This window comes from Misgurnus anguillicaudatus, chromosome 19, assembly GCF_027580225.2.
Source record: "Misgurnus anguillicaudatus chromosome 19, ASM2758022v2, whole genome shotgun sequence".
Taxonomy (NCBI): domain Eukaryota; kingdom Metazoa; phylum Chordata; class Actinopteri; order Cypriniformes; family Cobitidae; genus Misgurnus; species Misgurnus anguillicaudatus.
In genome coordinates this window covers 31,911,167-31,936,263 of record NC_073355.2, presented here as the reverse complement: position 1 = coordinate 31,936,263, position 25,097 = coordinate 31,911,167, and the positions used below count along the sequence as shown (strand labels likewise).

General features: G+C 37.4%; 1 protein-coding gene across 4 annotated transcripts in view; it reads left to right on the top strand.

The window, feature by feature from the left end:
- The window catches only part of spop (speckle type BTB/POZ protein), a 132,194-nt gene extending 111,239 nt beyond the window's left edge, over window positions 1-20,955 (top strand). For 3 of the 4 annotated variants that reach the window (XM_073857476.1, XM_055194418.2, XM_055194419.2), the window contains exon 11: window positions 1,892-3,144. In XM_073857476.1, the coding sequence (XP_073713577.1) occupies window positions 1,892-2,036 (145 nt within the window). In that variant the 3' untranslated portion in view covers window positions 2,037-3,144. Of the gene's footprint in view, window positions 1-1,891; window positions 3,145-20,867 lie in introns of those variants that run through there. The other variant, XM_055194420.2, reaches the window with a different exon arrangement.
- The last annotated feature ends 4,142 nt before the right edge of the window (window positions 20,956-25,097 follow it).

Genomic DNA, 25,097 nt, shown 5'->3' with positions numbered 1-25,097 from the left:
TTCTTCCTTGCCCTAGCGTGGTGTTTACAGAAAGTTTTAGGGCTGTCACAATGATTAAATAATCATCTCATCGCGATTGTTTGACCTAATCGTGATGATTTCATATCACCGCAGTGATTGCACATCTCTCTAAAAACACAAGGGGGAGCTGTAAGGCCTGTGTAAACGAGACGGCTCTAGATTCCTTAACTGACAGTGTAATGCGATACATTGCAAAACCAATTTAACGAAATGCTGCAAAACTTTGATAAGCAGTATGAACTATTATATTAAAGGACAAGTTTGGTATTTTACACCTAAAGCCCTGTTTTCAGATTGTTTAAAAAAATATGAACCCTAACCCTAAAAATAGAACGGTTTTGAGTGAAATTTCGACATATGCGGCTGCCCCGAGAATTTTCGGGTGTTTGTGTTTCACCTCACACCTCTACAATGGCTTTATAGGTGCACTGGAACAATCCGTTCTAAAATGCATCAAACTTTTGTTTACAAAGAAGTGAAACTCACCGAGTGGTCAGGGGTGTTCGCTGATATGCTCATACAAAAATCGCTGCAAAAGATGCTTTCCAACAGGTATTTTACCATTTGTTGTAAACTTTTGGACCTATTTTTTACCAAACGCCTCACACCCGTAAATTCTTCCACTGAGAGCTTGAATAATAGACACTCCAGCCCAGGTGGTGGCGCTAATCCGCCATTGCCAATTTTAAGAATAGAAACAAAGTTCCCGGCGTGGAGTAATACTGTACCGCACAGCACATCTAATACAAGTCAATGGAGTTGGGAAAAACTATGATAAAACCTGTTGGAAAGCATCTTTTGCAGCGATTTTTGTGTGAGCATATCAGTGAACACCCCTGACCACTCGGTGGGTTTCACGTCTTTGTGGATGAAAGTTTAATGCATTTAATGAAAGATTGTTCCAGTGCACCTATGGACCCATTGTGGAGGTGAGAGGTGAAACAAAAACACCAGAAAATTCTCGGGGCAGTCGCATATGTCGAAATTTCACTCAAACCGTTCTATTTCATCATAAACAATCTGAAAACAGGGCTTTAAGTTTAAAATACCGAACTTGTCCTTTAAATAATTACTTTTAAATATGTGTTATGTGTATTAATATTCACTGCTAGGTAAACCTTGAAAACCTTGATTTAATTTAAATAATCACAACAATGTGCGAAAATTATTTAATGAACAAACAAAATGTATGAGAATTAAAGCAATAAAATAGTCAATTAATCGTCATAACCAGCAAAGCCCTAAAAAAGGCAAATAATCGTCATAATCGGCACAATTTATTTATTTTATAATTAACCATCATCCAGATTTCAGAATCGTGACAGCCCTACTATTTATTAACCCTTTAAAATAATCATTTTTGGAAGGTTTGTAACCTGTTCTGTGTAGATGATATTGACCGTACAATGATCTTTTGTTTTGGAGAAAGTGGTACGGGCATGTGACCGCAGGGCTTCTGTCAACACAGGGAGCAAGTGCTGCAATTAATGCCAAGTGTTTGGGGGCAACAGTGTAGTGGGGTTAGGGAGAGGTCAGTGTCTCTCACACACAAACACTCTCCGGGTAAATGTCATTAAAGGCCATTTTTCGGTGTGCGTGGCAGTGCAGTACCGGCGCCCTCAGGGTGCTGAGCTCAGTGAAGAGGGGTCGGCTTCTTTTGAGATCGCAGGTGCTACTGGCTTGAGTGCTCAATGCAATATTTTCTTTTTTAAATCAAAATTGTCTGTCTGTCCATTCGTCCCTCCGTCTATCTATCCGTCTAAATGTCTAATTCTAAAATGTTTTTTTTGTGATTCATGCAGCCAGTGATTCTCATGATAGCGCTGCAATAAACACATTCTCAACATCTCTTTCTTTCTCCCTGTCTCAGCCATGCTTCCGACGTAATGGAGACCTCAGGATGGAAGTCCATGGTCGCGTCTCACCCTCACCTGGTTGCCGAGGCGTACCGCTCACTGGCCTCCGCCCAGTGCCCTTTCCTGGGTCCGCCCCGCAAACGCCTCAAACAGTCTTAGTGCCGTCCCCTGGCATCACCTTACACACGTACACGCACTCACACGACTGCCTACAAGGGGGCGCTATTTTAGATTTACATCCCCCAAGCTCTGACCCTTTAGATGCCTAAACCAGCTGTTGATCTGCCCCCTTCACGTTATCTAGACAGACCACCCTCCAGAGCGCCAGTGACCCCGGTATTGCTGCCCCGCAGATGGTTAATCAACATTGGGGGAATGTGGATGGTGTAGCTGGGGGAACCTTTTCCAAACCTCTGCACCAATCTGTCTAGGAGAGAAATGGACGTTTTTTTGGGTGTAGAATGGACCTCGAGTTCGTAAGCATGGATCGAGGTTGAGAAACAGGACTGAAGTGTTTGGTTGGGATGTTAAACATATGGATTGTGGACGTGAAATTTTGACATGACTCCTCCCACTGGCGCTACCGTGTGCTGTCCTTCACTGTGTGAACCGGTTCGTCGTACCTGCTCATCCATTCTTCAAAGGTTAATAGACATTCCTCTTAACGTTCACGGATGGAGGGATTTTTACGGACTGTTTTGTTGACGGGAATAAAGGACAAACTTTTTAAGGGGTAGCATGTGTCCTCTATGACATCAGCATTTAGTAGATTTCTCCTGTGTGATTTGAGAAAACCGAACGGAGAGATAGTCACCCTAGTGAACTTTGATCTATGACCCAAGAGATGTCCTGGGTTACGAATGGACTTGCTGTGGTTCGGTCTTCTTTCACAGGTGAAAAAAATGGACAAATCCAGCGAGGAGTGTAAACATGTGGAAATGCTTATGGATCTTTTTTTATTTTCCTTGTGATGTTTATTTGAGATTTTTTCCTCCTTGTAGCACTTGTGTATTTGAATCCAGGCTTTCTGTATGGGAAAAAAACAAGAAAAACAAACTTGGCTGTGTTTAATTTTTTCCGCTGTTCCTTAACAGACGCAATATAATGTTTAGTTACGGTGATCTCTCAGTGGATATCCAGCTTTCTACTGATTCAATTTCTCTCTTTATATTTGCTCTCAGTCATGGATTACTCAAATCGGCAGCTCTTGCTGAAACAGAGAATATGTGTTTTTTGAAATAAAAGCATCTCTATCAGACAGCGTAAAGGAGACTCTTTGTTTCCGTAAAATTAAATACAGGGATTTTGTACAGTGCCTAGAGTTAATTTAATTTTCTACGTAGCAAATCACAAACAATTACAAAATGAGGAACTGAAAGGCTGAAGGACTTTCACAAGAGAAAGTAAGAGGTTTGATGAATACGTGCAGGGAGAAATGTAAACAATCCCAACAATGGGTTATACATGGATAGGCCTGGGTTTCAGTATTTAACTGAGGAGCGTATACAGTAACTTTATATTTTACAGCCTTTGAATGAATTGCAATACATTTTGAGTTACTGTATGTAGCAACAAAGGAACTGTTTTGGCCAAGCAGTCATTGCAACTACTACACTCTTAAAACGAATGTGTTAAAATAACACATCTTGTTTCTAGTTAAGGACAAACATCTAGTCTGTTGTCCTTAACGCATCTCTGTGTTATTCTCTGTGTTGTTTATCTTGTGTTGTCCCTTTTTATTTATTTGAACTTAAAATCAACACGAAAGCTAAGTTACCTGGTTGCCTTAAAATTTTAAGTTAATTTAACATAGAGACACTCCACTTTTTGAAAATATGCTCAATTTACAGCTTCCCTAGAGTTAGACATTTGATTTTTACTGTTGGAATCCATTCAGCTGATTCAGGCGCAGCGTAATATCATTGCGCCTGCTGCAGCCATGTTACGGCAGCAAAGTCCTTGATTATTATGCGGGAATGAGAGTATAGTGCCTAGCCATATCTGCCTAGAAAATCACAACTTTAGTTGTTCAGTCTTACTACACGATGTAACTACAGAAGAGTCACGTTTTAAATAGGAAAAATATTGAAACTCTTTGGTTGTTTTTGAGCGTGATGCTAATGGTCTTATCAGATTCAATTGATTATGCTAAGCTAGGCTAAAAGTGGTACAGATATGATTCCATAACAGTAAAAATCAAATGTTTAACTCTAGGGGAGCTGGAAAATTAGCATTTTTCAAAATTAACTTTTAAGGCAACCAGGTAACTTACTTTTTTAAGTTGAACCAACAACAATTTTTTTACAGGTTACATGCAAGTTGGTGATGTTGTGAGATTAACACAAGTGAACTTGGGTTTGATTAGAATCGGGTGAGAGTGAAACCAGACCAGTGCTGCGAGGTGCGCCGGGGAACATTCACCTTCGAGCTGGGACCGTAGCAAACAAGCCCAGTGTAAAAACACCTAGACAGAAACGGACTTAAAAAAATTTGTTGCAGAAAATTACGCTGACAATCTGACTAGCATCACTAAATCTTTATCAAAATTGTAAAGTATTTTTACTCGGTACTCAAGTATCTATACTTTATCAGTATGTTTTTCTTTGACAAATGCTTTACTCACTACATTCCAAAGCATAATATTGTACTTTTCACTCAACTACAGTACATTTCAAAAATTTGAGTTTTTCCTCTAATACGTAACACTTTTGCCACCATTGACGAGATTAATCGTCAATTAAGAAAAAACGCTTCCCTGCCAATGACGATAATTTACGGCTTTCCGCAATACTGCTATCATCCACCAGGTGCGCACTTCCGCAACTTATACATCCCGGAAGTAGCGCCTCACATGAAAGAGAAAGAACGTTTTAAAGATCGCTCTGCATCTGATCTCTATCAAAAGTCATTCGCAAAAATGCAATTATCTCAGCTTTTTGCTCAAAATTGGGTGTTTTTGATAAAAAGAGAAATAATGAAGGTAGAATGAAACTTTTTTTTTTTTTTTTTAAAGCAGAGAGTCTGTTTTTTCATTTGATATATTGTTTGTTTTTATATTTAAAGAACATTTTCTGGAAGGCATTAAACTTTTGTGAAAATTATGAAAAATGCTGGCGCTGGCTGGCAACTTTTTTTAAAAAACGAGTTAAATACATAAAAATTTTTGTTTCTCATTTATATTTGTTAAACTTATTAAAGTGCACAGTTTTCATTGCTAAAAACAACATAATTTTGTGTATTTGATATAATACAATGTATTTGCGTGTTTTATGGTTAAAAACACATTATTTTCCACATAAAGTACATTTTTGAAGCTCAAGGTATTCTGCTTTCCATAAGCACACTGATTTTGTACAAAGCTCATCGATCTGTAAAGTGCTGTCACTGATTGGCCAGCTAATCTATATGTTGTGATTGGCCTGCATACCTCTGACGTCAGCCAGAAATGTGACGCTCCTTACCATGTTTGAAAGATTCAGAAGTTAACTTACAGGCTTTGAGTCCAGGCGGGAGGAATTATGATAATGTCGGTTTTGTCTACATCACCCATCCCAGGAAGTAAACTTTGGCCTACAATCCATGTGTTTGTAGTCCAAATAAAGAGATTTACTCTTGGAGATAACTCGCATCATCGTTAACTTTGGGGTTTGTACCTTTTGTATATCATTAACATGTACTAACACACACTTACACACCAAAGGAAATGTAAAAACATGAACCGGAAGATGCTCTTTAGTATTATTTATATTTATGTAAAGCATATTAAGTATATTGTGAGCTACTGTATGTTAGTGCTCCAATCTGAAAATAGCTTTAAATATACCTGTTTTGCTAAATCACACATACCAGAAAACATTAAATTATATCCTTGACCTTTAGACCCATTATTCATTTTGCAGATGGGTCACAGTCTCCTCATGAACTTAAGAGTTTTACATAACAGACCTGATGATGAATTAAATGCAAAAAGAAAGCTGCCGGCTGGTTTCTCGTTCCTCCTTAGCTCATCTAGAAATGGTTTTAATTGAGTTTTTTCTTTTCAAAGCCTCTTGAAATTCTAATACTCTCTGCTCTGTTTAACATGAATCAGGGATAAAAGCACTTAGGAATATTACATATGCATGGCTCATATAATTCCCATGCGTGTTAAATGTGTGCGCAATCCGTGCATATGTTGGTTTTCTGTTATTTTTTCCTAACTATTGTCACGTTTGTATGGCAATAAAAGGAGGAGCGCATAAAGATGTGTGTGTCACCGTGCGCGCAAGTAAGCTCATAAAATCTGCATATGTGCACGCTGGTGCCTGCGCGTGCTGTCCTTGAGCGTGCAGAATGAAGCTTTTGTATATTGATGGTTCAATTCTGGTGTTATGAGGATCTCGTTCAAGGTTTCTGAAGCCATTCTCTGATTAACCGTTTTTCTACAGGCTCGTGGCTCCGCACTCCCATTATTTACCTGTATCTGCACGTGTCCAGTTTACAATCAAGTGTGCAATTCATGCGGCTGCGCCGCCGGATCAATGCGGCATCTGTTGATCGATAGATACGGGCACAAATGGCCAATCACCAGCCCTCTGTCTCTTCCTCAATCACACTGTCTCTTTTATTGAATGGGGGGCTGCAGCAGGTCAACGCTGCGAGCGGGATGTGCGCCTCTCTGTGCCTGTTGTTCTGCAGGAGATGGATAGATTGCGTGCGCGCTTGCCGTAGAACGATGGGCAAAGACTAAAGAGTTTGAAAGAGGCAGGATGAGTGGCTTTTTCTGGCGTCAAATAGGAGATCACAATTACCTCTGATAAAGCTAAAGGGGCTATAAACAAATAGGGGAAGGATGGGGTGAGGTGTCCCCGTAAGAATGCAAACTGCGTTTGCCGGAAATTGTAACTTATGAGTGTACTGTAGCATACACAGGATGATGCAACAGCCAATTTGTTATCAGGGGAAATGCATAGAAACATTTTTAATTAGATTGTTACAACATGAAATTGACAATCATGCCAAGGGGGCACCTTGTTCCACTGTTGGGTTAAGATGATCCTTGACTTGGGGCAAAATGCCCTGTCATCAGATTTTTGCAAAATGTGATCAACATGCTAAATCATATTTGATTTTTTAAATTATTCATAGTTTTTAGTTTTTCAAGGCAAGGTAAAAAAAATACATCTGAAACATACTATTGTTTCATAATGTAAGATGAATTGTCATATACATCACTGAACAAATAGATTTTTGACTGTGAAAACCTAGCTAAAGTAATTTATTTTACTGTTTTTTATTTAAATTCCCATAAAAAATAAAGCAAAAAACATTCTGTGAAAATATAACGTTGAAATCTTTAATATTGACTGAGAAAGGTCATGTCAAAGATTAAAATCAATGTAAAATCAATGAGTGAAATGTAACATTAATGCTCCTAATCTCATAAGACTTCACATCAGATTTCACCATACATACATACATACATACATATATACGTGTGTATATGTTTATATGCATGTATGTGCGTATGTATGTATGTTTGTGTGTGTGTATATATATATATATATATATATATATATATATATATAATTTATTTGTGTATGTATGTGTGTGTGTGTGTGTGTGTGTATGTATGTATATATGTGTCTGTGTATGTTACAGATTTCTTTTCTCATTTTTCCACCCTACGCATACACATTTCCTGTTCCTGTCTCATAAACTCAGAATTTTTGTCTTAATATCATACATTTGATTTGTCGCTTGTCTCACCACAGGCTGCAGATAGATGCTTTCGGACAATCAAGTTCCTATGATGAATGGAGGACACTGCAGCCTTCTGATGGAAAAAGAGATGGATGGATGGGTAGGGGAAAGGGGGAGAGATAAACTGATAGAAAGTGACGCAAAGCAAGAGAGAGAAGGCGGTAGATGAGACAGCTCAGGAAAGAGGATGAGACAAAGATGTATGTAGAGGGATGTGGAGAAAGCAGTGGTTGTTTATCTCGCTGGGTGTGCGTGTTACTTAAGCAGACATATAGACTGCAGCGGGGCAGTCGATGGTGCTGAATAAATGTGAACGTGGATCATTATCTACTGGCGATGTTAGTCTCGTGCCTTCTGACCAGCGCCGCTGTCTGTCAGCCGTCAATGACTATTGTCAAAGTCGAGATGTGACAGGAGATTTTGACCTCTTCACAGCTTTTGTGTGCAGTAAGATAGCTGATAGAAAGTGGATAATGGTTTTGCTAAAATCTTGTCATCTTATCCACAGATCTAAGGTTTGCTGTTGCTGAAAATTCTCTTATAATTTACTTACAATCTATCATATGACTTAAATGCTTCAGTTGAACACAAACAGTAATTTTATGTTACAAAGCTTAAAAATAACTTCTAATTCAAACAACAAATCTCATTGGTTCTTAACTTGAGTGTGTTGTGATGAAACTGGCATTTTTTCATAAATGTTTATAATCCAAAAATACCTTTCTTCATTACGAAAAACACTTTGTGAACCAGAAAGGTTATTTGGATGCCCTTTGGGAATCATCATTCAGCCAAAATCCTTCTTCTGTGGCATAGTAAAGATGCATTACAAAAAGTTGGCAGTCACTCTTCTGCTACTTAATTCATTCAGGTTTGGCTAGAAGATCAGTGTTTTATGTTTTAGCTAATAAATACAGTGTTGATAATTTCGTACATTTGTGTTTTTGTAACAGTTTATCTTAGTTTTGGTTAAAAAATTGTTGCAGGTTTTCTTTCCACACTACTCTCAGTGGGAAGATGGAGAGCAAATAGACTTTTATCCTTCAGCAAACCCCTTCGTTCACCAGAGACGCAGCATAAGAATACAATTAAAGGCTCTGAGAGGTAATGAAAGCAGACGTGTTCTTCATCTCAAGGGCTCGTGCCTGTTCTTACACACTCACCCCCGCCCCTCTTTTTGATGCACATTCCTATTTATTATTAAACATTTATTTTAATTAATTCAACCTGTATTTTTTTATTTTACAACTTTTTAACCTTTTGAAACTGAGTACTTATAGGCTTTGGAAGGCTTCAGTATTGGAGTTTAATAGTTGTTTGCGGCTGTACATGTAAATACGTGTAATATAGTTGTGTATTAACTCTCCTATTGAACCTGATGTGTTTCTATCCAGTTGAAGCCACTGGTTGGCACTGCATACAGTAGTTTACCCCAAAATTATAATTTAGTCTCCCTCATGTTGCTCAAAACCTGTATGAGTTTCTTTATAAATAATGGTAAGCAGTGACTTCCATACTATTTGTTTTTCCAACTATGTGGTTACCATCATTTCTCGAAATATCTTCTTTTGTATTCAACAGAATAAAGAAAACTCATACAGGTTAAAAACAACGTAGTAAATGACGACAGATTTTTTTTTTTTTTTTGGGTGAACTATCCCTTTAAGTCCAAAAGTCCAAAGCATTTTTTTTACCGTATAATAAATACATTTATTCAACAAAAATGTAACCTTTAGTAGAGTCCCACATTTTGCTTGCAACCTTGTTACCACTGTTTCCTCCATTAAAAGCATTTCACGTTCTTAAAACCGACACCCAACTATAAAAAGATTTTATAGACTTATAAAAAGTAAAGCAAGTGCCTGCATTGAGTAAATTGAGTCAACTTGCAGCCTTTTTTAAAGCAACACTATGTAGTTTTTTACCATTAAATAATGTCTCTAAAATTATTTCATTGATAGAACAACTTTTAACTGGACAAATTGTACTGTTGCTGCAACCTGAGCAGCCTCCTAGCTGCTACAAGGACACTCTGAAAGTGGCGGTGGAGGGTAGAGCACACAGCCCCGCCCCTCCCCCTGCCTGCAGAAGAGTGTCTGATACCAGGCACTGTTGCGCTTTTCAACCACATGGGGGAGCTGTAAGTCATTTTTACATGGAAACTACATAGTGTTGCTTTAAAGGGGACATGTCACAAGACCCAGAGTACATATGTAAAGTTTTAGCTCAAAACACCATATAGATAATTAATTATAACATGTTAAAATTGCAGCTTTGTAGATGTGAGCAAAAATGCGCAGTTTTTGTGTGTTTTTTAACATGCAAATGGGCTGGGGTCTCATTTATAAAACTATGCGTGGGATCCTTAATTAAAGTCTACGTAAGCACAAAAGCCAAAAATGGCATATGCCAAAAAATATTCAGACTTATAAAACAAAGAAATGTTCCCTTTATAAATCACAGATCACCTGCAAGTGTGCGTACATGAATCATCCTCAGATCCCACTCTGCAAGCCCATTCTCCCATTAAATTTGTTTTTTATAGATCCCAACCTTTGCGTGGAAACTGGCGTATGCATGCTTCCACATCCGTTATGTGCGTACGCACGCTTTATAAATGAGACCTCTGATCTCTTCACTAAATGGCAGTGGATGGTCCAGCTTAAGGGGCGGTATTATCCTCTTCTAATTTTAATGACCTATGTTTTCACATGCTTGCAGAGAATGGTTAAGTTGATAAAAGCACTGGGACCCAATTATAACACTTAAACATGAAAAAAGTCAGATTTTCATGATATGTCTATACCAGTGGTTCTCAAACTGGGGGCCGGGGCCCCCAGGGGGGCCGCGAGATGGTGCCAGGGGGGCCTCAGTTTTATGACATTTTATAAAATAAATTAATTTATCATGAATTCTGTGCAATTAAACCTAAAAAAAATAAGACTACTAACCAACAGCACTACTTTGTATCATTTAATATGTTTTGTTAAATCAAAAGTTGAGTTTTAAAACAGTTTCTTGTCATAAATTTTCTTTGGGGGGGCCGCAAAGAAATGCGCCGTACACAAGAGGGGCCGCACGCAAAAAAAGTTTGAGAACCACTGGTCTATACAGTATAACAAACACTGTAACATTACTTAAAGGATAATTCCGGTATTTAACGCTTTGAGTCTCATTTCTGGTTTGTTTTGGATGAACTACAGTGATGGACACAGAAATTTTGACAATGGGTCGTGTCTTGAGTTTTTGACTCGTTTAGAAGCGTCTCTTGACTGCTTCAGAATGGGAGTCAATGGCCATGCACAAACATGTCATTAAAACAACACTTAACATTCATTTTCAAAACTGTGCTACTCACCGAGTGGTTCGTGGTGTTCGTTGATGATTAAAAACAAGTTGTGTAGCGAAATACAGTTTCTGTCGTGTTTTATTTGGCATTATGTAAAATTACATTGACTTCTCTTGGAAGACTCATTGCTCGCTGATATATCACTCCGCCGCCGGGAAACAGAAAAGGGACTATTTATGTAATTCGGTTTCTTTCAGAAGAAATTTTTCCAATATTTGTAGGGCTGGACCAGAATATTGGAATATTCTTTCCGTGGGTTGACATTCGATTATATCCATAGCCAACAGCCACCAAACGGCAACAGTGTGGAAGAGATCGCCTTGAACGTAAAGCACGCTTCCTGCTTTGGCATTCACGCTAATAGTGTTGTAAATAACGTTCAGTTTCTTGCAAAAACTGATTGATTTGCTTCACAAGACGTGAATATGTCACACGGAGTTATGGGGGATTACTGTTGTATTGGATATATATGCTTTAGCTCTTAAAGTGTGCGGATCTGTTGACTTGCATGACGGAGCACTGGGGTTTCTGCAAAATATCTTCTTTATTGTTCTGCTGATGAAAAAACATATTGGATGGTGTAAGTGTTATAAATAAACTTGATTTTGAAAGTATACTACCGTTTTATTACAGTTTGTTGGACTACGTTCTTTCATGCTTCAGACTCAAATATAGAGCGGAAGTATATACGTGGTTGTGAGGTATCTGAAAAAATAGCTCCACTATAGCAAATAACACGGATTGAAATCATACATTGCGCCAATATATTTGTTTTTAATCATCAACGAACACCACGAACCACTCGGTGAGTAGTACAGTTTTGAAAATGAACGTTAAGTGTTGTTTTAATGACATGTTTGTGCATGGCCATTGACTTCCATTCTGAAGCAGTCAAGAGACGCTTCTAAATTAGTCTAAAAGTCAAGACACGACCCATTGTCAAAATTTCTGTGTCCACCACCGCAGCCCATCCAAAACAAACCAGAAATGAGACTCAAAGTGTTAAATACCGGAATTATCCTTTAATACAAAAAATCACTTAAAACTTAAAACATTACTTAAAACAAAATCAAGTTGAGTTAACTAATACTGTAGTACAAGTATTACTCAGTTAAAAACACATAAAATAGCGTTTAAATTCAAATTTTACACTCCAAATGCAGTCCCATGCAAAGCATGCTGGGAACTACGAGTCTACTGCCTAGTTAGTTATGTAGTTTCAACAGGAAATTATTATTCTTACAAATCTAAGTTTATTATACAAAATGAAGTTGAATTTCCTCAATAATGTGTTCATTTAGAATTACTCAAATTATTCTTTATGTTTGTTCACATAAAACACATTTTTATGTTATTTTAACTCGTATTTTGATTAAAAAAACATGAATTCAAATATTTTTATACAGTTTACTCATTTTATTTAAAAACAAACGGTGCTATATAGCACCAAGATTGGTTCTTTGCTCGTGGTCATAGAGTAACCGTTTTGGTGCCATATAGCACCGGTGAAGCACCAGTGAAGCACCTGTGTAGAACCAAATAGGGGCCATATAGCACCACATATGGTTCTACATAGGACTATTTGGTTCTACACAGGTGCTTCACCGGTGGTATATGACACTAAAGACGATTCTTCTATGATTACGAGCGGGGAGCCACTTTTGGTGCTATATAGCACCGTTTGTTTTAGAGTGTACTAAGGCATATAATTTTTTTTAAAGTCTAATGTTGTGTGGACTCTTTCTACAACTTTTCTAAAGGAAAGCTGCAAACTTTACAATCCTGTTTAAAATAAATAGAATAGAAAAGGTTGACCGCTTGAGGGGCCAGTCAACATTTTCTGAAGGTTAAGCTCCTCCTTTGAATATTTGGTAAAAATGTATTTATTTATTTTGAGTTTCAGGACTTATTTTGTACCCTGTTTGAGAAATGTGTCAAAAAAGAATTGAAGGGCTATGTTTTTGTACTTAGCCATGTATTGTTAGTGATTCTTGTCAAGGTTGTATTCTGTCTTTCTCCGGTTTCAGCTTAATATTCAGAGACACATGCAAAGAACCTGTGGTATAGTTAGAATCCCCTGAAAAGTGCCGACACGCTTGCTCTGTGCTGCTGCTGCTGTCAAAACAAGAGTTTATTCGACAGGCCACACGTCTATAGAACTGATGTACTGCATATAATACTGTATGTGTCTAGATAAGGACAGCATATCTTGTGCTTTAAACTTATAGAGATAACACCTAACAGTAATGCACAAAGATATGTTAAGACTCACAAAAATGAATGCAATGAAAGAAACAACAAGTCCTCTGTCTTATATAACTTTATGTAAAATAAGGGTCATCATTCAAGTGATTGGAACAGTAATATCACTCTTAAAATTAAACTTTAGTTATCTAGTCTATTTTCAAACATTGCTATTCTGCTATTCCATTGCATAGTATCCCATGGTTTGGTTTGGGTCAGTTTTCTTTTGGGAGCTTTTCCACTGGGTCCAGTACGTAGTACCCGATACTTTTTTATTACCACCTCGGTTGGGGTTCCAAGAGACCCGAGCTGATACCAAAACGTGATGCAAAAACACTGTAGATCACTGACTGGTCTGAGATCGCCACTACCGGCGTCATCGCTATAATGTAAAAGATTAGCTTTACCTTCGTGCTAGCTTGCGCTGTCTCAAGTAAACATGTTTCATCTGTGCTCTACTATTTGTTCCCAAATTCTCTTTTAGCGATGAAATGAAAAACATCAACAGGTTGAGAATCAGGAACACCATACCAATTTTTTCCAGACTTGCAGTTTGTGGCTGCAAATTCACAACCCACACGTCCGCATATATGGGTGATTCTCACGAAACCATTGAAACACCACGGCACTAATGATTTTAGCTTTAAAATGTGTAATATAGTAACATTAAAAAGCATCAGAATTAACACAATACTGTGTTCTACCTTGAACAATGTGTGATTTCAACATAAGAATTTATAATTGTAAATTTTATCTCATTTTCTGCTGAAATTCTCATTACCGCAATGTGTCCGGCTGTGTTTGAACATGCGTTATGTTGTAATTTAATCAAATTAACACAAAAATATTAAGAAAAAAATAAATGGATGTTTTGCTAGACTACTTTAGATGACAGAAAAAATATTTACTGAATATTCATGTATAATAATAATGAAGAACAATTAGGAAAATGATGTGTCCATGCCTGATGTTCTCATCCTCCGCAACACTTTTTGAGAACAGTTTAAGCACACATACAGAATTTTAATAAAGTTTGATTTTGAGTGACCAAGCACATGGACCAGTTACTTCAAGATGGCTACCAGATGGCTGTCAGAATGCTTACACGACATTTTGATTATCATTACCGCAACATATGCTTATTAAATGTTAATTTAATTAATAGAAGCATAATACTTTGATTTTAAATGCATGTGCAGAATCTCCAAATTATGTTCTTTCAGGTTTGTCATGTCATTTTGCAAATATGTCAGTGTTGATGCTTTCTGACTGTTGCGGTAATGAGATTTTTTAGGACTAATTTTTTAAATTATGTTACAAAAAGTGTTAAATGATAAGTAAAAGTTTTTAAATTAATGTTCCCATTTACTCCAGACTTTGTTTTTCAATGTCTGGTGGGAAAAAAAGTAAATTTAAGCATTTTTTACATTTTCATGCTTGACATTTTTAAAACCAAGTTTTCGTGAGAATCACCCGTATGCTTAAAATGCAACTTAAATGAGGCTCAGCGGAGTGCTAAATAAATGAATGGGAATGTACAACGACATTCTCACTTGTATGATGTCACAGCAATAGGCAGCGCAAATATAACGACACGCCTATAATCCCTCCCACCCCGAAGTGATACTGAACTCGATGGAAAAGCTAACCAAGCCAAAGGGAGGTGACCCGACCTGACCCAAACCAAACCGTGGGGTACTATGCGATGGAAAAGCACCATTAATACCCAATGGCACAAAAATGACACGGTTCACCTCATTTACTTACCTAGTTGCAGTTCTCTCTCTCCTCTCCTGACATAATAAGACAAGCTCCACGTCCCTAATCATCTAAGAAAGAGGAAAAATGAGAGGATGCAGAGTGACTGAGGTGGATCCATAGGGTGCCGGACACCATGGAGAAAGAGGTGAGAATAAGGGATGGAGAGAAGGACGAAAAATGGATGCAGAAGGTGAAACAAGCATAAGTGTTTGGTTTAGTTATCGTGGTAGATTACAGGATGTGTGCTTGTTAAGACTTATGTTCAAATCTCCCTGGATGTGGAATAATTGCAGTTGTGCATATGTGTGAGACTTGTTAGTAATGATACCACTGGGGCTTAGTGATTAAAATCTGCCCTCCAGTGTCCCACAATCCTTAGCAAAAGGACTGCAATGTTCCATTTCAGCTGACTATGGCTGTGTTTAAGTGCGCATGGTGCTTGTGTCTTAAAACTAGCTGCTGGGTAAGTTTCAAATGTTCAAATCTGGAACACACGTTCATGAGACACCACAAATATTCAGATGTACCCAAAAGCTCAAGGTAGGCTGCTCAGTAGTTTGTGATATACAGCCAAGAGTTTATAACGTTCAACCATTAAAGTCCATGTGAACAGGAAGTCGCAATTGACATCCATATTGTGGTTATTTCTGAGTGAAATGGAATATCCAGCCCAGTGTCAGGACTCTGCCTTGAAGTCTTGTGTTATATTTGTATTTTGTCATGGTGGCAGAGTTCTGGCAGTCCCAGGCCTTGTGTGGAGGTTCATGCCTTGTTTTTGTGTGGCATGTGCCTCAGTTGTCTTGTCATTTGTCCCCGCCCCCTCGTTCTCCTGCTTATTGTTAATTATTACTTATTCCCATCACCTGTTCCCTCCTCGTTATCTTGTTCTCTTATATAATGTTCTCTTGTCATTAGTTCTGTGCAGGTTCATTTTGTATTGTCGGTGTGTGATCCAGTATTGTCAAGTCAAGAGTTTAATTGTCAAGTCTAGTCTAGTGTTTTGTGTCAGCAGTCTATGCTGTATGCCCCCACGTGGGCTTTTTGTTTGTCTTGTTTATTATTAAAATCCTTTGTTAACCCCTTCATCGTCCGCTATTGGGTTCATCTGTGCTATCCTTAACAGCCCAGTCACACGAAATTACGTACCTATACTGCCCTACAAAGCGAAAGCGCAGTAACTACGCATTTGGTCAAAATTGAGTTAAGGGTTAAAATGGGCTTTGTGAGATCTGTTGTGTCTTGTGACAAAGTCTCCTGGTTAAATTTTGTCCCATTTCAGAGAAATGTGTGTGCCAAAATTGCAGTAACATGTTTGACTGGCTGGTGTAAAAAACTTTAAAGCCATTTTTCTCAGTTTCAGTGTTTGTGTAGATACTGCACTTAGCCTTTGGAGGGCAGTATAGTCACATAATTTTTTTATTCTTTTTTGTGATACTGTCACGAATTTCCCCATTTTTTCATGATCGTATCACGAATTTCTGTTTATGTGTTATTGTCATGTATTTGTCACTCAACGGTTATGTCCTATTTTCTTACCATTGTCGCTTCGGTTTAGGGTTAGATTTACAAAAAATTACATCCTTACCCAAACCCATAATTTTGTGAGACTGGGTAGGAATATCACACAAGGAATATAGTGGGCGTGGCTTGTGATTTTGACTGTGAATTGATTGGATATAGAAAAGCAGGCAGTTTATTCAGAAATGGAGACTGATAGTTGGAGGTAGGGGTTTACAATATGACGATATTTGATCGTGGAGGATTAAAATGTCTCCACTATCCACTTTATCGGAAACACTGTTGTGTCGTGTTTCGTGCCAACATCAAGTATGCGACAAGACGCATCCTACATAAAGGCGAGGTAAGGGCCGGGTATACCTTTTTTCCACGTTCGGCTCGCACGCTCACCGCCGCTAACTTACACACGGATGGCTGTGTTCAACAGATACACAATACAAATGATTTCTTATTTAAATTATTACTCTATACCAGGCCGTCAGGGCAGCACTGATTTAAACATTTACAGTACATGAAAAAAAGTAGGATATGTAAAGAAAAGTAGCCAATCCACCATTGTAAACAAAGTTTAGAACAAACCTCAAGAAAACAAGGAATCAAATGGTGCTTTTCCATCGCATAGTACCCCACGGTTTGGTTTAGGTTGGGTCGGTTCAGCTCACCTCACTTTGAATGTGCCAACACAAACAGCAAGTCTAGAAAAAATTGGTATTGGTGTTCCTGATTCTCAATCTGTTGATGTTTTTCATTGCTATAAGGGAGTTAGGGATGTTTACTCGAGACAGCGCAATCTAGCATGAATGTAAAGCTAATCTTATACATTATAGCGATGACGCTGGTAGTGACGATTCTCTCAGACCAATCAGTGATCTACAGTGTTTTCGCGTCATGTTTTGGTATCAGCTGAGGTCACTTGGAACCCCGACGAAGGTGCTAAAAAAAGTATCAGGGTACTACGTACTGCAACCAGTGGAAAAGCCCACAAAAGTAAGCTGACCCAAACCAAACCCTGGGGTACTATGCAATGGAAAAGTGCCAAAACATAATGGTGACAAAAATGCTCTACAGCTTTCTGTTCTTGGAAGAATTGAAAATAAGAGAAAACAATAGTGTTTGTGCAAATGCTGTCTTTTCCTTGGTGTAATTGTTTGGAGTGGAGTGTCCTGTCTCAATATTTTCTTGCGCTTGCGCTGTTTGTCTGGCACTTTCTGCGCATATATTTGTTACCTTGTAGGACTGCATTTTTAAATGGGGGCATTATGGCTGTATTAAGGCTCAGTATTGGCAAAATAGTATTTAAAAAAACAACATGAAAAGGAATCGCGAACATTTTTGTAAAATCGTGATTTTGCCTAAACCAATCACAATATGATGTTTTCACCATATCGCCCACACCTAGTTGGAAGGGGTGGGGTTAATGGATGCTCTAACCAAGCTGTCAATGTGACGTCATCAGAGAAAGATCGACACAAAATGCAAAAGAAAAAATAAGTTTATCAGGGCACATTAACCCTTTAATTGGCGCAGCCCTTTTTGAGTGGGGGGTTCGTGAAAAGGTGATATACACCTTTAAATTAATATAACTCTGCCATTTTTTTTTTTTTTTTTGGTCTAGAAGCCTAATTTTGGTTTTAATTTTGGTAATTTTTGGTTTTAAAGAAGACACTTCAACGTTTTTTAGGGAAGTGTCTGGAGGTGAAAATATTATTTTTTTTTAAAGCAGTTTACATTTATTTGTAATAAATAAAAATGCAATATAGTATATTTTTTTCATACATAAAATTGTCAAAAAACTGAGGTTTGTGCTGGTTTGCTTTGAGGTTTGCTGCATACTTGTGTCACAAATGAATAAATTACAGTTACTGCATTATTATTACTGCTAAAAGGTTTTGAAATATGAAAATTACATTCTTAGACCTTTCCAACAATATATAGTTTGTCGTGATAGATTAACATTTACATAGAAAATATTAAAATAAACCTAGGTGTCCCGCTCACGGGACAGCGCCAATTAACGGGTTTTAATGAAAAAAATATTATGACACCCGTATAAATTGTTTGTAATGAACACTGCAATATTCCACTAAAAATTTTAAATGGTCAGTTTTGATTTCATGGGGACTTTAAAGTGCAATACTAGGTCAGAGTAACACACAGGTCAGTCACAAACATTACAGAAAAACACTTACTGTATGTTCCTAACTTACCCGTCTTTCCAGACCTCTGTGTTCCCCTCATAATGAGCCTGAATCTGAACCACAGCTTAAGTGAAAGTACACTAGTTTAATCTCTATCTCTCCTACTTCTTCCTTTTTGTACTGTTGTTTGCCTACCTTTCTTCCTCACTACCTTTCTTCCTCACCTCAGTCAAGTCCAGGCTCTCTCTCTCTCTCTCTCTCTCTCTCTCTGGTGGGTCTAGGAGGTGTAATTGGCTGTGCTGCTGTTGGGGTTTTGTATTGAGAAGGGCTTTAATCTTTAGTTTCACTCAAAATGCAAAGTGAAGGCTGGAGGCAGTCAGGGATTTCACTTGCTTGCCTGTTTGTGTGTGCGCGCGTCTGTCTCACATTCTGCTCTAACAAACTGCACAAGCAAGGTCTAAGTATATTTTAATGTACGCCTCTAACAAACTCTACAAGGTGTGTGTGTCAGTGTTGAGGAAGCTACTGCGTTACTGTAGTTCCCAAGACACACGTTATTAATATTTCATAGTAGTTAAGCTACAATCAAGCTGCACTTAAGTAGCTTGTTGCAGTTTAATGGGGACATTTTATTTTTAGGAAATGCATAATATTATGATTCTTTTTGTGAGCAGTTTATTTATTTAAACAGATATAATGAATATAACTCATAAGAGATACAAAATATATACAAAAGAGATGATAATTTAGGGTCTTTTGTATTCTTTCATCTCCGCCCCAACTCCCAGTGGATCAAATAAATCGTCATACAGAATATTCCGCTTGACTTGAAATATAAAGGTTGCAAACTGAGTTTCAAGTTGGTTTCATGGTTTAAAATCAGTTTGAAAAGCTGCATGTGCAGTTCAACATGACAAACAACATTGTTTTATTATGCTATTATTCCTTGCAAAAGTAACTTGTTACTTCAAAGGCATATATGCAACACAGAAAGGCTGAACCTCTGTAACGCCGCATGAAATGTCATTTTAAATGTGGTGTGAATTTAATTCCTCTCATGAAAGTTCAGAGTAAGTTTATGCACCAAATCTGCAGTAGTCACAGAGGTTAGTTGTGGAGAAATAATCAGGGGTGTAGTGCAGGGTATACGCATGTATACGGAGTATACCCACCTCTTCATTTGATGGCATGGGGTATACCCACTTCTACTGGGGGCATAAATTAAGAGTATACCCACTTCTCCAGACACCACTACACCACTGGAAATAATATACAACTGTCTGCGTTTTTCATCGTCATCGTTCACGCTCGACACAAATTCCAATGGTGATTTCCTGTTTCTTTACTGTATTCAAGTGTGATCTGTTTATTATATCCCATCATCAGTGTATTTGGTGTTCTTTTGTGTGTGTAGTCACTGATTGACAGATGAAACCCACACAAGCAGAGGAATCTCCAGACGGCCAGCGTCATGGCAACTTGCGATCGCTCGCGGCAACGTGCCTTCAGATGGTCAGGGGAAGAAAGATAAAAGAAAAGGATGAAAGGAGAGGAACAGGGAAATAAAAGAGAAAAAGGATTTAAATTGGAGATAAACAGGAAGGTGGAAGAGGTGCGGGAATTATTAATTGTTTTTACCATAGACGAAACACAGGGGCGGATACATGAGGTCTGGCTTTCTTCAGAAAGATCCACACACACACAAACATGTTCGCCTGAAAGGTCATGGCCAAAAAAATGAATGTGTTTGTTTGTCACTTGAGTTATTATCACTGCAGTGCATCTCTTTTAACCCATTCTGTTTCTGGTTCGTACATACTTAAAAGTTATTAGTTATGGACAAACCCAACTATTGGGTTACAAATAAACCTTAGCTGGGTTGTTGTTACCCAACAATGGGTTAAGCAACCAAAATATTTTTTTTTTTAGAGTAAGTTCTTAGAGAAAGTTCAGCAATAAGTCATCATCCCAATATTTCAGTGTTTTTAGCCAGGGAAAATGAATGTTACAGATACCAATTTCAATAGCACCGTATATGATTGAACATGCTTTATTAGACTATGCATTCAATGTTCATATAAATATTTAGGAATTTAAATAACAAAATCGTGTAATCTTCAAGTATTTCTTATGCAAATTAACATTGATTTTTTTTACATTTTTATCAATATTTTTGTTATAATAGACAGCAGCTCTGTATATCCAGCCACATTTAACTGCAAGCCCTTTTTCTTACAGTAGTTCCAGCTTAACCCGCTGGGGGACCAAAGACCAATTACAGGAAACACAGAATTTGACCTGCTGTTGTTAATTTCCTGCGAGACCTTCAGACTCTATTCAAACTTTGCTCTGTAGGTGAAAAATCTTTTATCAGTAGCCATGTTTCCATCACCATGATTTTTATGTGCATTTTGAAGTATCACATCAAAAAGAGTGATGGTAATGCCAAATTTCGATTAAACATCCTTTAATTTTACACTCGCTTGAGGTGTTTTTTGATTTTATATGCAAAAAAGAGATAATGTGAATAACGGGAGATGGAAATGCATTTGCTGAATAAATTCTGAAGTTGCAAACATTACACCCACGTGACTTCCGCTGGAGTTGTCTTTACCATATATGAGGCTCACCATCATCGCAGTATCCTTGCTGCTAGTGCCTGCATCAAAAATGTTGCATTCCTTCTTCTGTGCACAGCATTCAGGCAATTACAAGCTGCACTGCTAATAAATGAATAACTTGCCCCATCGTGACTACATGCAGTCCTGTCTCCATTTTCCAAGCATGCCTTGTTTTGTTTACTGTTGGTTACTAGGTTTTCCAATACCACTGTCATTCGCTCAAACAATTTGGAAACACGCCAAATTCGAATTTGTTTGTTTTTCTTTTTTGAGAATTTTGAAAAGATTCGCCTTACGTTTGGATGGAAACAGCTAGTGTTTGATATTCTTCTAATGGCGCTTTTCCATTGCATAGTACCCCACGGTTTGGTTTAGTTTGGGTCGGGTCAGCTTAACTTTGGGAGCTTTTCCATTAGGTGCACAACGTGGTACCCAATACTTTTTTCATACCACGTCGGTTGGGGTTCCAAGCGACCCGAGCTGATACCAAACGTGATGCGAAAATACTGTAGATCACGATTGGTCTGACAGAATCGTCACTACAGCGTCATCGCTATAATGTAAAGATTATACATTATATAGTCTTCTGTGCTCTGCTAAGTTCCCAAACTCTTTTGCTTTAACGATAAAAAAACATCCACAGCTTGAGAATCAGGGACACCATACCAGTTTTTCCATTCTTGCAGTTTGTGGCGGAATATTCGCGACACGCACGTTCACATATATGCTTAAATGCAACTTAAAGTCGCAATAAAATTGAAATGAAAAACTAAACAAATCTCCTCCCCTCCTCAAAACGATCTCTCTTTACTTCCGGTCATATGGTATGCCAGGTGGGCAGGGTCCAGGAGAAGATTGCAGCGATTAGCAATTAGCAACACAATCCAATCAGATCTCGATGGACAAATTTAAATCCAGCCCTGCCTTATTTCATTTCAGAAGCCGTTTAATTCGGATATAAGTCACCAGGGGGAATATAAGGCAATCGCTACTTCCGTTTCATGGCGACTTTAAATGAATTTAAATTTGTGGTGGCCAATTTTAATTTTGTGGCGGACTGAGAAATAAAGAAATGTATGGGAATGAGGTGAGCTGACCCGACCCAAACTAAACTAAACTGTGGGATACTATGCAATGGAAAAGCGACATAATAGGTACATAGATTGAGCTACATTTAGAAAGTTACTGACAGCAGTGAGGTTATCAAATTAAACTAAATCTAGCACTTTTCTAGATCAAATTATTATGCAGTAAAAATAGCCACACCCTCTTTTTTCTAATTTAATATTATGTTTTACATGGACATTATTCTTACACTGTAAAAATGCAAAAACAATTAATTCAACCCACCAAGTTGAAATTGTTTAACTTAATCTGTTAAGTTAAAGTAACAAAAATATATGTTGGTATGATATCATTTTTTACAGCGTAGTATGGTAATTGATTTATAGGAAATGTAATACTATATTTAACCATATATTTACCAATTGGGGAATATATTTTTATAGATGGATAACAGTAAAACAAAGCTAGGGGAGAACCGGGGAGAAAGTAATGCGGGTCGAAATTAACAAAGATGAAAATTCCAAAATATAAAGGCATCTTTAGCACACAACCCTTGGCAGAGCTCACAAATATTGTGTTATTTCGTCACCGTTTTGCGTGTGTAGGTCCAGAAAGCTGTTTTCAACCATGATAAGTAAACTCCTAAAGCAACAAATTTTTCATATAACTTGTTGTGTTTCTTGTTTCATGCACAGTACTGTTCAATCTACGGGTTATTTAGTGCTTTAACACATCCTGAAGTTTGCCTTCTCAAAGTTTATCAAAATAAAAGTAAACCGGCTTTAAATGTCAGGAGTTCCTGTCGGGATGAAAGTTGCATTATTTTGAGGTTTTATATTATTCTAAAATAATTTAATTACATTTTCACAATGTTCATACCATTGAAAAAAAATTTTTGTTTGTATGTTTTATTCTCAACATTTCAAGTTTGTACTGCTGGGTTGCTTTTAAAACATTTGATGAAACTGAAATTTAAAAGAAAAATGTAATTTCATAGTTTTTTGCAGTTACATATTAAATATGTGTGCAGTTATATTAAAAAGGTCATAGTCATGTATATTTACTAAAAACAAGTGTAACACAAAAATCTATCTTGTTCTGTTGTGTTACTTTTCACTAACAAATCACTACTTAGGTTCAAAGTGAAATTATACTGAAGTCGTTTTACTTTTGTTCAAAATTCCACCTGGTATTAATAGACCACACTTGTGAGTTATTGACCACAGCAAAAATATATCTCTGTCTAAAACATTATCTTTAAAAATTAAAATTTTCTGAAAAATGGTACTTTCGCCCCTGCTCACCCCTACATAAAATTTAGTCAATAATAGATTTGTTAAACCTCCCTTAACCCGGGTACAAAACTCTTGCAAATTGATGTACACGCACTGTCGTTCATTCAATTCTTCTTTATAGAACTTGTTGCTACCATGACATATTTCTTGTGTATTTATTTACATTTGCATTCATATTATTATTCATGTTATTAGGACATGAAGCCAGTTCAAAACACGTTTACAATTTCAAAATAAAATAGTTAAGTTTTCTGGCACAAATGTATGGGAATTTGGGAACACACAATTGATGTTTTAGTGTTACAATAATGTGTTTTTATTTGTTTGCTTGTGTTTTTGTTTTGTGTGTGCCATTAAGTAGCAACAAATACTGTGTCTGCTAGAATTACACTCAATGTATGAGTAGATACAGTATGAATATGAATGAAATCCCATTAATAGAGCCCATTAGTTGTGTTTATTTTCAATGTGGATTTCTTTATAGAGCAGGGTGTTGGGTACCAGAGGACAGTCGGCTTTAATTTAGCTTTGATTTAGTGCAGCCTGGATCAAGTGCGAGCATGATATCAGGGGAGTCTACAGGGGTTCGGATGTTTCTGCATGGGTTTGCTGAACTGCAGGAAGTGGAAAAGGCTGGAGAGGCGTCCCTGCAGAGCAGTTGAGTTGATTGGCTTTGATTTTGAGCCGTGTTCTGCAGAGCCAGCGTTGTTTAACATGCTGCAGAGACGCAGCCGTCTTTAATCGCTCCTGATGTTGCACAAAAAGAAAGCAGATTTAATAAAATAGCTTGGTTTGGGATAGTGGTCTATATATAGCGGAGGTGTGCGGTCTAGTGTCAGAAATTACCTCAAATTTGTAGTGGGGGCCAATATTTGCTCTGAAATTAAGCTTGGGTGCATATTTTATATTTATGATGATGTTGTTTTCTTTTTCTAAGCACATAATTACTTGAAGTGTTTTCTTTTTGTCAAATCATTGAAACTTTATGCAATTGCCTCTTAGATTTTAAATCCATACTCCGTCTGCCATTGGGATATAACAGCTTTTGAATGTATTATTTGGAGGTTGGAGATGTTGAGTGGGCTTTTCACATTCAGGGTTAAATCAGGGTGTTTTGCACCGCATTTTAGCACAAGAGTCTTATTATCCTTGCACTGTCTAAACAGATATGCTGAAAAGCACTGTGATTTGAGTAAATCAAGATATTATAAGTTAAATATGTCTCTTTTCTACAGTTTTGTATATAAGGGTTGTCATGTATAGGCTTAATCACAAAACTCAACACTACTTTGCCGGCCCTGAACCAATGAACATTGTGCTATTACCAGCAATGAAAAGCTGTAAACAGGATTTTATTGAAAGAGATATTTGTGTACATTTTTATTGATCATGACAGGTCATCAAATGATATTAAAAGGCCCATATTTCGTGGCTAAAAAGTACATTACTTTGTGTATTTGGTGTAATACAATGTGTTTGCATGGTTT